This window comes from Stomoxys calcitrans, chromosome 5 (assembly GCF_963082655.1).
Source record: "Stomoxys calcitrans chromosome 5, idStoCalc2.1, whole genome shotgun sequence".
NCBI classification, from domain to species: Eukaryota; Metazoa; Arthropoda; class Insecta; order Diptera; family Muscidae; genus Stomoxys; species Stomoxys calcitrans.
The window spans coordinates 110,595,044-110,605,996 of NC_081556.1; the positions used below are offsets into that span (position 1 = coordinate 110,595,044).

Below are 10,953 nucleotides of genomic sequence, written 5' to 3' on the forward strand. Positions count from 1 at the left end.
ATACACTGAGGCGGCAGCCCTTGCCAATGATGAACTCCATCGGGCCAATCCGGTACGTACAATCTGTTGCCATGGGATTGTGCTATGCATATTAGTATTCGTGAGCATGGTTTTGTCAAAATGGACTAAAGTTCATTTCATTCAAGTGCCTCGACACTAAAGAGCCTCAGCCAATATAAAACTTGCAACATTTTTCTTAAGAATAAATAATAAATGATATATTTTTTATTCTGAAATAAAAATTATAAAACTAAAAACACAGTTTGAAATTGGAAAACTATCCCTCAAAAACTTAGTATGTATATTTTTCTTTTTTTATTATTGTTTTAAGGTAGACAGCCTGGTACTACATTCTAATTTTTACTATTTTTCCACTATTCTACATTTTATAAGCTAATGGCTCATCATTTCTTAAGATACGGAGGTAAAAATTTAGTTTACATCCCCCGTCGAATGACAACATTTCAATGACATTTATTTTAAAAATAATATTAGGCACATCCTTAAAGGTAAGTTAATTTGTTTTACTATCGGTATTTTCATTGTACAAATAATTGAAAATAAAGAAAAATTTAATTGAAAAATAAATAATTGAGTTTTAACTTGGAACAATCAAATTAAGAAACAAGAAGGCAGTATTGGTTAATAAATTACGTTATGGGTGGCATTGAGGAATCTATCGGGCGAGGACCAATGGTTTTATAAATACTTTACACCAAGAACGATTGAGCTGAGGGTTAGGTTAGGTTTAAGTGGCAGTCTGTCATCAGACTCAGATGTTTTCGTCAATTGTGATACCACAGGAACAGAAGAAGTTCTAGTTCCTACCGTTGAATCATCTAGATCGCTTTAAAAACCCCAATAACTTGCGAATGTTCAAATCCGCCAAATCAGACAGGTTTTAAGTCCATTGTGATGCCAAAGTGAGGAGATCCACTTTCCACTGACTGCGTGCGGGACACACACAGGTGTTCTATAGTGTCTTCTTCTTTGATGTCCTCACAGCTTCTGCAAAAGTCGTTGCTGGCAACCTTCAGTGTGTCAGCATGTTTTCCCATTAGACAGTAGCCTGTCATCACGGACACAATGATTGGGACGTCTGTTCTGGCCAATGACAGCAAAGCGGTAGACCTATTCAAGTCTAGATTAGGCCACATAGTTTTGAAATGCTCACAGTCCCCTCTTTGTGACCTTCTATCATTCGTTGTCCTTCGGGCTTGGTCCTGAAAACTTAGCTTACATGTCGCTAGAGGCATATCCACAGATTCCAGTATCCCTGTTAAGTGTAGGGTAGTTCCTAGTCTCGCAAGCTCATCCGCTTTACAATTCCCTGGAAGCCGGTTGTACGCACCGTATTGACCCGATGGAACCCTTCATCGGCAACGGCTGCCGCCTCAGTGTATGTGTTTGTCTTTTTTCGTCATTGGAGAGGTACCGCTCGCTTCAGGTCCGTGACGGGATTGAAAAGAACCCCGAAACTTGGTTCTGTTCGGTTTGCCAGAACCGCCTCCATCATCGGTCGGTATCGGTGAGGTGTAACCGGTGCATGGAGTGAGTACATTCCCGATCTTGCTTTGGTCTTACGTCACTACGGGACTATAGTCACACTGAATATGTTGCAAGGTGCTGTGCGAATATAGGCAGCAGTGGATCACAAGCGTCGTCGTCGGACTATGTGACCCCCCGTCTCTACCATGCATGGCGATAGCAGTCAGGTTCGGTACTGCCGAGATATTGTATATAACGTGTACATAAAGCCTAACATGAGTGGGCTACTGTTTGACCATAATCGTCTGGTTCTAGCAGACTCATGGCATTTCATCACGGCTTAGGTCATTCTCCCCTAGGTAACGACCAGCGGGGCATAGCTTTTGCAAAGCGGATTGATGGCTCCACGGTGAAACACTAGTATAACAGGGGTCTTCACTAGGATTACGGGGAGATCTAGCAGCTCGCCAGACATTTCTTTGGGATTGGACCACTTCCCCATAATTCTCACCATCGACCCCGGCACATGATAGCTGTGTGCACCACATAAGCGGGAACATAGAGGTCCGATCTGTGTGGTGTTCATTGCTGTCACGAGAAGCACAGCTGCGAGCTACCGGGCGTGTCCGCAGGTTGCGGATAGTGAAATGCTCCATACGGAGTATCTGTAATTGCAGTCGCGGACAATCAATGGTATCGAGTGGAGAGTCTCAACGAGAGGTCGGGTGGCTCTTGCACAAATACTATACACAATACCTATGATGCTCGATGTAACAAGGCAAGTTATTGGCGACTTTAAATATCCGATGGCCACCATCTTCCCGCGGCGATCGTTCCTTGGGACAGGAACGAGCTTGCTCCTCTACGGGAGCTTGACGAGGATCGCCAACCACTCACCATCGCCCGACCACCCAACTTCATATCTTCCGAGCTCCGTATGTTTTTCAATCTCGCGCTCTCTTCTGCCGGCAAATAAAGTACGCGAACGACTTCCAATAAAAATTTGTGCAAATTTGCACAAATTTTTGAGTTGCCGAACACAGCTAGCCTGTCGGCTGATCGTTTGGCCTAACCTTATTCAGTGAATCCTTTCTCGCGCGCTGGTTTAATTTTTTTTCTCTACAGTCCTTTGCCATTCTATAGCATCATCTATAATTTTTAAATTTGAAGAGAAAAGTGCTCTTCTCCTCAGTTGAACACCCCTTTTGAACGCATATACACGGCTGTTGTGTTTAATTGTTTGGCGGCTGGCGTTAAATTTTCACCAAACAGCTGATACCGACATTTAGTCAACGTAAACATATCGCGTGGAAAGACTGCCATTCGAAAACGGAAGATTTTCACAAATTTGAAAAGAGAATGGTCACCCAAGAATTTCAGGCTGTTGTCCTAGCAGCAGGACGTGGTACTCGGTTACCTGAAGTGTTGGGGAAGACACCAAAATGTTTACTGCCCATTGGACCATATCCACTGCTTTGGTATCCATTGAACCTGCTGCAACAACACAATTTCCTTGGTAAGAATTTAGTTAATAGTGACTAAAGTATCAGAATTTATCATGATATTTTTCTTTTCAGAGGCTATTGTAATTGTTTTGGAGAGTGAAAGGTCAGAAATTCAATTGGCCTTGGAGAAGACTTCACTGAAAATGAAGCTCGATTTTGTTAGCATACCCACTGATAGTGATTTTGGCACAGCGGACAGTTTACGCTATGTTCATGATAAGATTCAATCAGATTTTCTAGTTCTCAGCTGTGACATTGTGTCCAACGTCAGTTTGTTCCCTCTGATCAACAAGTTCCGTCAACACGATGCCACTTTGACAGCTCTACTCTTCAAGAGTGGCTTTGAATCGGATGTTACTCTGCCGGGACCAAGGACAAAGCATAAACCCGAAAGGGATCTAATTGGAATACATCCGGAAACAAGACGTTTATTATTTTTGGCTTCGGCAAGTGATTTTGAAGAAGTTATGAGTGTTAATGCACACCTTTTGCGTAAAAATGGCAAGATGACCATATATTCAAGGCAAACGGATTCTCACATATATGTCATAAAGAAGGGTGTGCTGGAGTTCTTGAAGAAGGTAAAGTACGCACACCTATAAGGGCACATAAATAGCAATTTGTTGAAAGATTATTAATGTTGTTCATTGGCTTGTTATCTTAGTTCACACTTTCTCCATCGCAGAGAAAATTCCAAATTGGAATTCCTTTAACTTGTTTTTATCTCAAATTATCACCTCTGGATATACCAGAAATGTAAGCTCTCATATATGAGGAGAGTATCGCAGATCTTTCAATACTGAAACCTCATTATGTACTAAATAGCTCAGAGGGGATCTTTACTATTTAAAAGGCGAGTCAGATGTGGTGAAAGAAAATTCTATTGTATATTCCACAGTGTGTTATTATCAAATCAATCAAGCCAATTCTCTATGAGCTTCTCGTTTTTGTAGCAGTTTGTTGTCTTCTATCTTTCGTCTGCTTGATTCTGTGGAGTGTCGAAACCCAGAAACTCTGCGACTAAGATGGGGTGCGTTCACAGGGATCTGGGTCTGAGTCAAGTGGGTCTGGCTGGGCAGTTAAACAGGTCAATTTCTTCAGGTGCAATGGGAGGCGTTCGCTCTCCAAGGACTACATTCACCCGGTAGCCCTTTAGCGCATCTGCTACCGTGTCTGCATGAATGTTGTCTAGACCTGCTTGATATGTCGCTTGATCTAGAGGTTCTCTCTTGTAGCGTTGAACCTCACGATCTAGATCATGTAGATCTACCTTAAGGCTTCTGGGCGGTGGATATCTATCCATAAGATGATGATTTGGATGGTCTCTGGCGATAACAGCCCAAAAGGTATTGGTTAGACAGCATGTAGTTATATCTTCGCACTGGTAGGATCTTTGTCTCCAGATGGAGGTGGTCTACATGAGAACTGAGTAGGCAGCTCGTCGCAGTTCGGAGGGCGGCATTTTGACAGATCTGAATATTATTCCACTGCGTGTCACAAAGTTGACGAGACCACACTGGCGCTGCGGATCTCTATGCCGTCTGGAAGGGATGGAATGGAGGATAGGTAAAGGTTAAACAGTGCCGGAGATATCACCCCACATTGGGGAACTCTCTGTTTCACTCTACGGTGCTTCGACTTCTTGTCCCTAAATTCCACAAATGACTGGCGACTTCTCATCCCTAAATTCCACAAATGGCTAGCGTCCACACAGATAATTAGCGACCCATCATTTCAGGCCTGGCTGGAGGGACGTGTTGGTGATTTGGCATGGCTTACCGTGTCGAATGCCTTCGATAGGTCCAGTGCCACGAGGACCGTCCTATCACTTGGCCTAGGCCGATTGAAGCCACGGCAAATGTTGTTGTTGTTGTTGTAGCAGTGTATTAAACACTGAGGCAAATGTCTGTGTTGATGGAATGCAAAGCTGTTGTTGTGCTATGCAGTCTTCGAAATCCATGTTGATGCTCGGAGAATGGAAATTCTCCTACGAGGCTCGGGAGGAGTAGTGCCACGAGCGTCTTTGCTACTGGTGAGAGAAGGGAGATCGGTCTGTACGACTGCCCAAAACTCGGGTCCTTTCCAGGCTTCAGTAGCGGGATCACTCTGCCCATTTTCCAGACATCGGGAACTATAAGAGTGTTGAAGGACAGGTTGAGGACAGTAGTAAGGTACTCAACTCCAAGTAAATCCAGATTCTTCAACATCAATGTAGAGATTCCGAGGAGGCCCAACACCTTGGATGATTTGGCGCCATGGATGACATTCGTAGCTTCGCCCACGGTAAATTGTGATGGCTGTTCATTGGCTCGGAGACCACGAATACGGCGAATGGCTCTCCTCCTTGCCCTGTCTCTCTCGGGATGAACAATAAATTGACGATTGAACAACCTGGCGCATCTCTTCGGATCAGTCACGGTTATTTCGCCAAAAGTGACTGAGGTCCTGTCATCCCGTCTACCGGGGTTCGAGAGTGACTTAACAGTAGTCCACAGTTTGCCTACATCGGTACCTAAGTTACATTGCTCCAAGTGTTCCAGCCGCAAATTCCGCTTATGTTCGTTGACTACCCTGTTTATTTCCAGATTCAGCTCGCTTATTCTGGGAGCGGGGTCCATAGCACGAATCCCATCACGCTCGTCTGCGAGTACCACCGCCTGCGCCGGGAAATTGGGCCGCACTTGTGGTATTCGACCGGCGGATATAAAGCGAGCGCCTGCTGCGTTAATGATGTCTCGGAATTTCCTCTCGGGTGGAGGGGTAGCAATTCACTGAAGCGGTGATTGGTGTTTTCTCTGAAGCCAGCCCAATCGGCCTTCTTCTGATTTATAAACGTCCGGCGCTCAGAGGTTATGAAGTCGGGTGGTCACTAGCACATACGAGAGGGGTGGCAATTCACTGAAGCGGTGATTGATGTTTTCTCTGAAGCCAGCCCAATCGGCCTTCTTCTGATTGATAAACGTCCGGCGCTCAGAGGTTATGAAGTCGGGTGGTCAGTCGATGGTGAGAATTATGGGGAGGTGGTCTGACCCCAAAGAGATGACGGCTTGCCAGGATACGTCACTCAGGAGATCTGGGGATGCAATGGAAATGTCTGGCGATCTGCTGCATCTCCTCGTAATCCTAGTGGAGGCATCCTCATTCACCGTGCACGTGGAGCTTTCAATCTGCTCTGCCAAAGCTATGCCACGCTATTAGTTACCTAAAGGAGAATGCCATGAAGTGTGATGCGCATTAAAGTCCCCTAGAACCAGGCGGATATGGCCACAGAGTAACTCACTTATGTTGGGGTCGTAAACTTGGCCATTAATTGAGACACAGCTACCAACCCGCCGTATATACACGTTGTATAGCTCTATCTCGGCAGTACCGGACCTGACTGCTATCCCCATGCACTCCATGTAGGGGTCACTAGCGCCGGTGGCGAGGTGAGATAAGTCTATATTGCACGGAATGGTGTATCACGAAGGCCAATCCCCCCACCGCTATTCATTGGGCGATCCTTACGTAGTACATTGTATCCGTGGCAACTGTGCAAGCTGCAGGTGTGAGTCAGCTTTGTTTCCTGGATCGCTGCGACCAATATATCTTTCCGACTCGCGAAATCCACAATCTCATCGATCTTGCCACGGAGACCGTTGGAGTTTAGTTGCAAAAATGATACATTGTCCGGCACTGGTCTGGCAATTTTGGAGCTGGGATGCTGCCGTTGCGTTATTGCCGTACAGGAGAGGTCGGGGGGGTCACACTGCCCGATGACGAGGACGCAGAAGGCGACGACGAACATAGCCAGCCACTGCTTAGCTGCGAGCTATCGATCTTGTTCACAGGTTGCGGATAGTGGAATGTTCCATACGGAGTTGCTGCAACGGCAGTTGCGGACAATCAGCGGTATCGAGCGGAGAGTCTCAGTGAGAGGTCGGGCGGCACCGGCTCTTGCACAAATACTAAGTGCCTATGATGCTTGATATGATAAGCCGGGTTATTGGCGCCTTTAAATAATCAAAGGCCACGCTGTTCCCGCGGCGATCGGTCCTTTGAATCGAAACGAACTTGCTCACCTACAAGAGCTTGAGGTTACAACTACTTCTACTACATATTCAGTATGACTATACTCCCGTAGTGAAGTGAGGCCAGAGCAAGATGGGAAATGTAACCACTCCATGCACCGGTCATACCTCACTGACACCGATTAATGATGGAGGCGGTTCTGGCAAATCGAACAGAAGCAGGGTCCAGGGTTATTTTCAATCCCGGCACGGGCCAGATGGTTGCGGAAAGGCACTCCGGGTATGTGCCTCTCCCATGACGAAAAAAAGATGAACACGAACAAAAAGGCGGCTGCCCTTGCCGATGAGGGTTCCATCGGGTCAATCCGGTGCTGACCTGGCAATATAACCGGCTGCCATGGGATTGCTTCTAGTGATAACTACATATGACCACCACACAGATCGGAGCTCAAAGTTCCAGCCTGTGTGGTGTTCATAATTATCCCGTGTCAGGCTATTTTTTAGTATAATTTTCAAACTTAATTGCTTCGATTTCCGTTTTCTTCTACTTGTGAAATAGACTTTTCTTCTTTGAACTGTTAAGAAGTTTTGTTTTTCCAATATAAAAAGTGTTTCTCTTCTTTTTTAGAACGAAAATTTCTCTACACTTAAAGGTGAATTTTTACCCTACTTGATCAAGAAGCAAATGGCAAAGTCTAGTGGGCACTCGACAACCAATCCTGTATCGGATACACAATCGGAACTTGGCCTGGGTACAAAACAAAACGAAAGTATTTTTGATGTAAGTGCAAAACTAAATATCATCTAAAACAAATATTTTATCATTTATATTTTTTTTGTAGTTCATTACACAATCAAATTTAGAACAACAAATTTTTAAGACAACATTGTACAACGATAATAGAACTAAGCCTCTATATAATGGCGATCTATTGAGGTGTTATGCCTTGGAAGCTCCCAAAGAAACTATTGGGGTAAGAGTAAATACAACCTTAAGTTTCTTTGCTGTCAATCAGAAGGTAAGGTACCACTTTAGGTTATTGGGGAAAATTAAAAACTAATATACATTTTTGTTTTGTATGTGAAGCTCTCCACCATATGGCCTGTGCTCTGTGGTGGCCAGGAATTACCTCTGATCTCACCAAATGCTGTGGTGAACTCAACACAAACAAAGGAAATCGCCGCGTCTGACAATGCCAAATTATCGGAGAAGACTTCCTTAAATTTCAGTGTTTTCGGTCCAAATTGTTTTATTAATCCCAAAAATATTGTTAATAAATCATTGATTATGGCCCATGCCATTATTGAGGAGGGGTGAGTTTAGTTGTTGGCCATTATATTGAAAGAGAAATAATTTATGGTTGAATTTTCCATTTTAGTTGTAACATTGACAATTGCATTATTGGACCAAAGGCTGTGGTAAAAAAAGGTACCAAACTGAAAAATTGTTTGGTAGGTGCAAATTTTGTCGTCGAGGAAGGTTCTCAATTGGAAGCGAAACATTTGACGCATGCTGATGGTTATATGGAAATTGATATACAATAAATGAGATCTGTTTAACAATGTATTAAACAAAAACAGTCGTACTGCAACGAATATATTATTTTTTATGCGTTTATAACAAGCTAAAAAGAAGATATCTTTCTAAAATTAACTTAGATTATAGGGGCAATATGAAATCAAATTCACTTAGAACAATTTTGTCCATTGTAAACGAACATGATTAACTGTGGACCACCCCCCGGCACGGTATAACTATGAGCTCCGGTTTGTGTGGTGTTGATTGTTACGATCATTTGAGAGCTTCCGGGTGCGTCCACAGGTTACGGATAGCGTGTATGTGTTTGTCTTTTTTCATCATGGGAGAGGCACATCCCGGAGTGTCTTCTCCGCACGCTTCTGGTCCGTGACGGGATTGAAAAGAACACCGAACCCTGGTTCTGTTTGATTTGCCAGAATCGCCTCCATAATCGGTCGGTGTAGGTGAGGTGAAACCGGTGCATGGAGCGGGTACACTTCCGATCTTGCTCTGGCCTCACTTCACTACGGGAGTATGGTCATATTGGTTATGTTGCAAGGTGCTGTGCAAACATAGCCAGCAGTGGGTCACAAGTATCGTCGTCGACTATATAACCCCCCACCTATCCCGTGCTGCCTCGTGGCACTGGACCTATCGAAGGTATTCGACACGGTCAGCCATGCCAAATTATTTGAGGACATCGGCAACACTTCCCTCCGGACAGGCCTGAAACGCTGGGCCGCGAATTATCTGTGTGATCGCCAGACATTTGTGGAATTTAGGGATAAGAAGTCGAAGCACCATAGAGTGAAACAGGGAGTTTCCCAAGGTGAGGTGAAATCTCCGGCACTGTTTAACCTTTACCTATCCTCCATTCCACCCCCTCCAGACGGCTAGAGATCGTATCTTATGCGGACGATTGTACGATCATGGCATCAGGCCCCCACCCATTGTTGACATCTGCAATAAGTTGAACGTCTACCTCAACGAACTTGCCTCATATTTCGCTGCAAATCTTCAGCTACTTTGTTCACTACAAATGCGCCTGAGGTGAATACTGAGCTGTGATGGTCGATGGAGAAATGATTCCGATCATCAAGTGTCCCAAAATAGGGACAGCTCTTACACATTTTCCCCACATGCCACAGCAATTTGCGATAAAGTCAAAAGTTAAAACAAGGTCCTCAAGTCACTTGCTGGCAGCACTTGGGATGCAGACAAAGAAATCTTGTTGGCCACGTACAAAGCAATTTGCCGGTCTGTGGTAAGTTATGCAGCGCCAGTGTGGTCTCGTCAGCTTTTGTGACACGCATTGGAATAATATTCAGATCTATCAGAATGCCGCCCTCCGAACTGCGACGGGCTGTCTCCTCAGTTTTCCTGTTGAGGAGGCCAATATCCTACCAGTGCGAAGACATCACTACACTCTGTCTTAGCAATATCTTTTGGGCTGTTATCGCAGAGACCATCCAAATCATCATCTTGTGGATAGATATCCACCGCCCAGAAGCCTTAAGCTAGATCTAGAGCGTGAGGTTCAGCGTTACAAGAGAGAACCTCTAGGTCAAGCGGAATATCAAGCAGATCTAGACAACATTCATGCTGGCACGGTAGCAGATGCGCTAAATGGCTACCGGGTGAATGTAGTCCTTGGAGAATGACCGCCTTCCATTGCACCTGAAGAAATAGACCTCCCCCGGCAAACCAAAGTAGTTCGGGCTCAATTACGTTTCGGCAGATACAGCCGCCTCAACTTCTACAGAGCAAGAATTGATGCCGACGTGCAAGATGTATGTCCCGATTGTAATAAGGGACAACACGATACACGTCGCCTATTTAACTGCCCAGCCAGACCCACTCGACTAAGACCCAGATCTCTGTGGACGCACCCCATCTTAGTCGCAGAGTTCATGGGTCTTGACACCCCAACAGAATCAAGCAGACGAAAGAAACAACTAGGGGTGGTCCTTATGCATAAATTAGAGACTTTTCTAAACAGTGTTGTTCGTTGTTAGTGCCTTTAATCAAAACATTGACTTTTTCTGGAGATAAAAGTCCTATGGACCAAAGTTTTTTGAAATTGGAGGCGCATACTATAAGGTGCATCCTGGTCTGATCTCAATGTCGTCAGCTATGCTTGAGGGCCTACGATCATTCATAGCCTAGTACTATTTCAATATGTAGAACTGTTCCAATATGTATACCACTATTGGTATACAGGATTGTTCCAAAACATATACCAAATTGCATTGCGGATTCAATGTCAGTGAGCATGGGGACGCCTTGTTAAAGGATACAAAACAAAAATGTTGAAAACACTCACACACTTTGTAACGGACAACACATATGCTACCGTTCTCTTAGTGCGTTCAAATTATTGACGCCGTCATCGTTTTTTTTTCCAACTCTGTGCTATATGATCAGCTGTCTT

At 44.6% G+C, this 10,953-nt stretch overlaps 1 protein-coding gene across 1 annotated transcript; it reads left to right on the forward strand.

Moving 5' to 3' along the window:
- The first annotated feature begins 2,759 nt into the window (after positions 1-2,759).
- On the forward strand, positions 2,760-8,599 carry LOC106095813 (translation initiation factor eIF-2B subunit gamma). The gene is made up of 6 exons (XM_013263203.2): positions 2,760-3,004; positions 3,066-3,574; positions 7,632-7,784; positions 7,846-8,022; positions 8,091-8,317; positions 8,383-8,599. Exons 1-6 carry the CDS (start codon positions 2,848-2,850, stop codon positions 8,546-8,548), a joined length of 1,389 nt encoding a protein of 462 aa, XP_013118657.1. The 5' UTR covers positions 2,760-2,847; the 3' UTR covers positions 8,549-8,599.
- Positions 8,600-10,953: the final 2,354 nt, after the last annotated feature.

What these genes read in the sequence shown, in the direction of transcription:
- LOC106095813 (XM_013263203.2), top strand. Translation starts at nt 2,848, where the DNA reads ATGGTCACCCAAGAATTTCAGGCTGTTGTCCTAGCAGCAGGACGTGGT. An exon ending in TGCTGGAGTTCTTGAAGAAG is followed by an intron (nt 3,575 to 7,631) that starts GTAAAGTACGCA and finishes CTTCTTTTTTAG; the next exon opens with AACGAAAATTTCTCTACACT. An exon ending in AAAACGAAAGTATTTTTGAT is followed by an intron (nt 7,785 to 7,845) that starts GTAAGTGCAAAA and finishes TTTTTTTTGTAG; the next exon opens with TTCATTACACAATCAAATTT.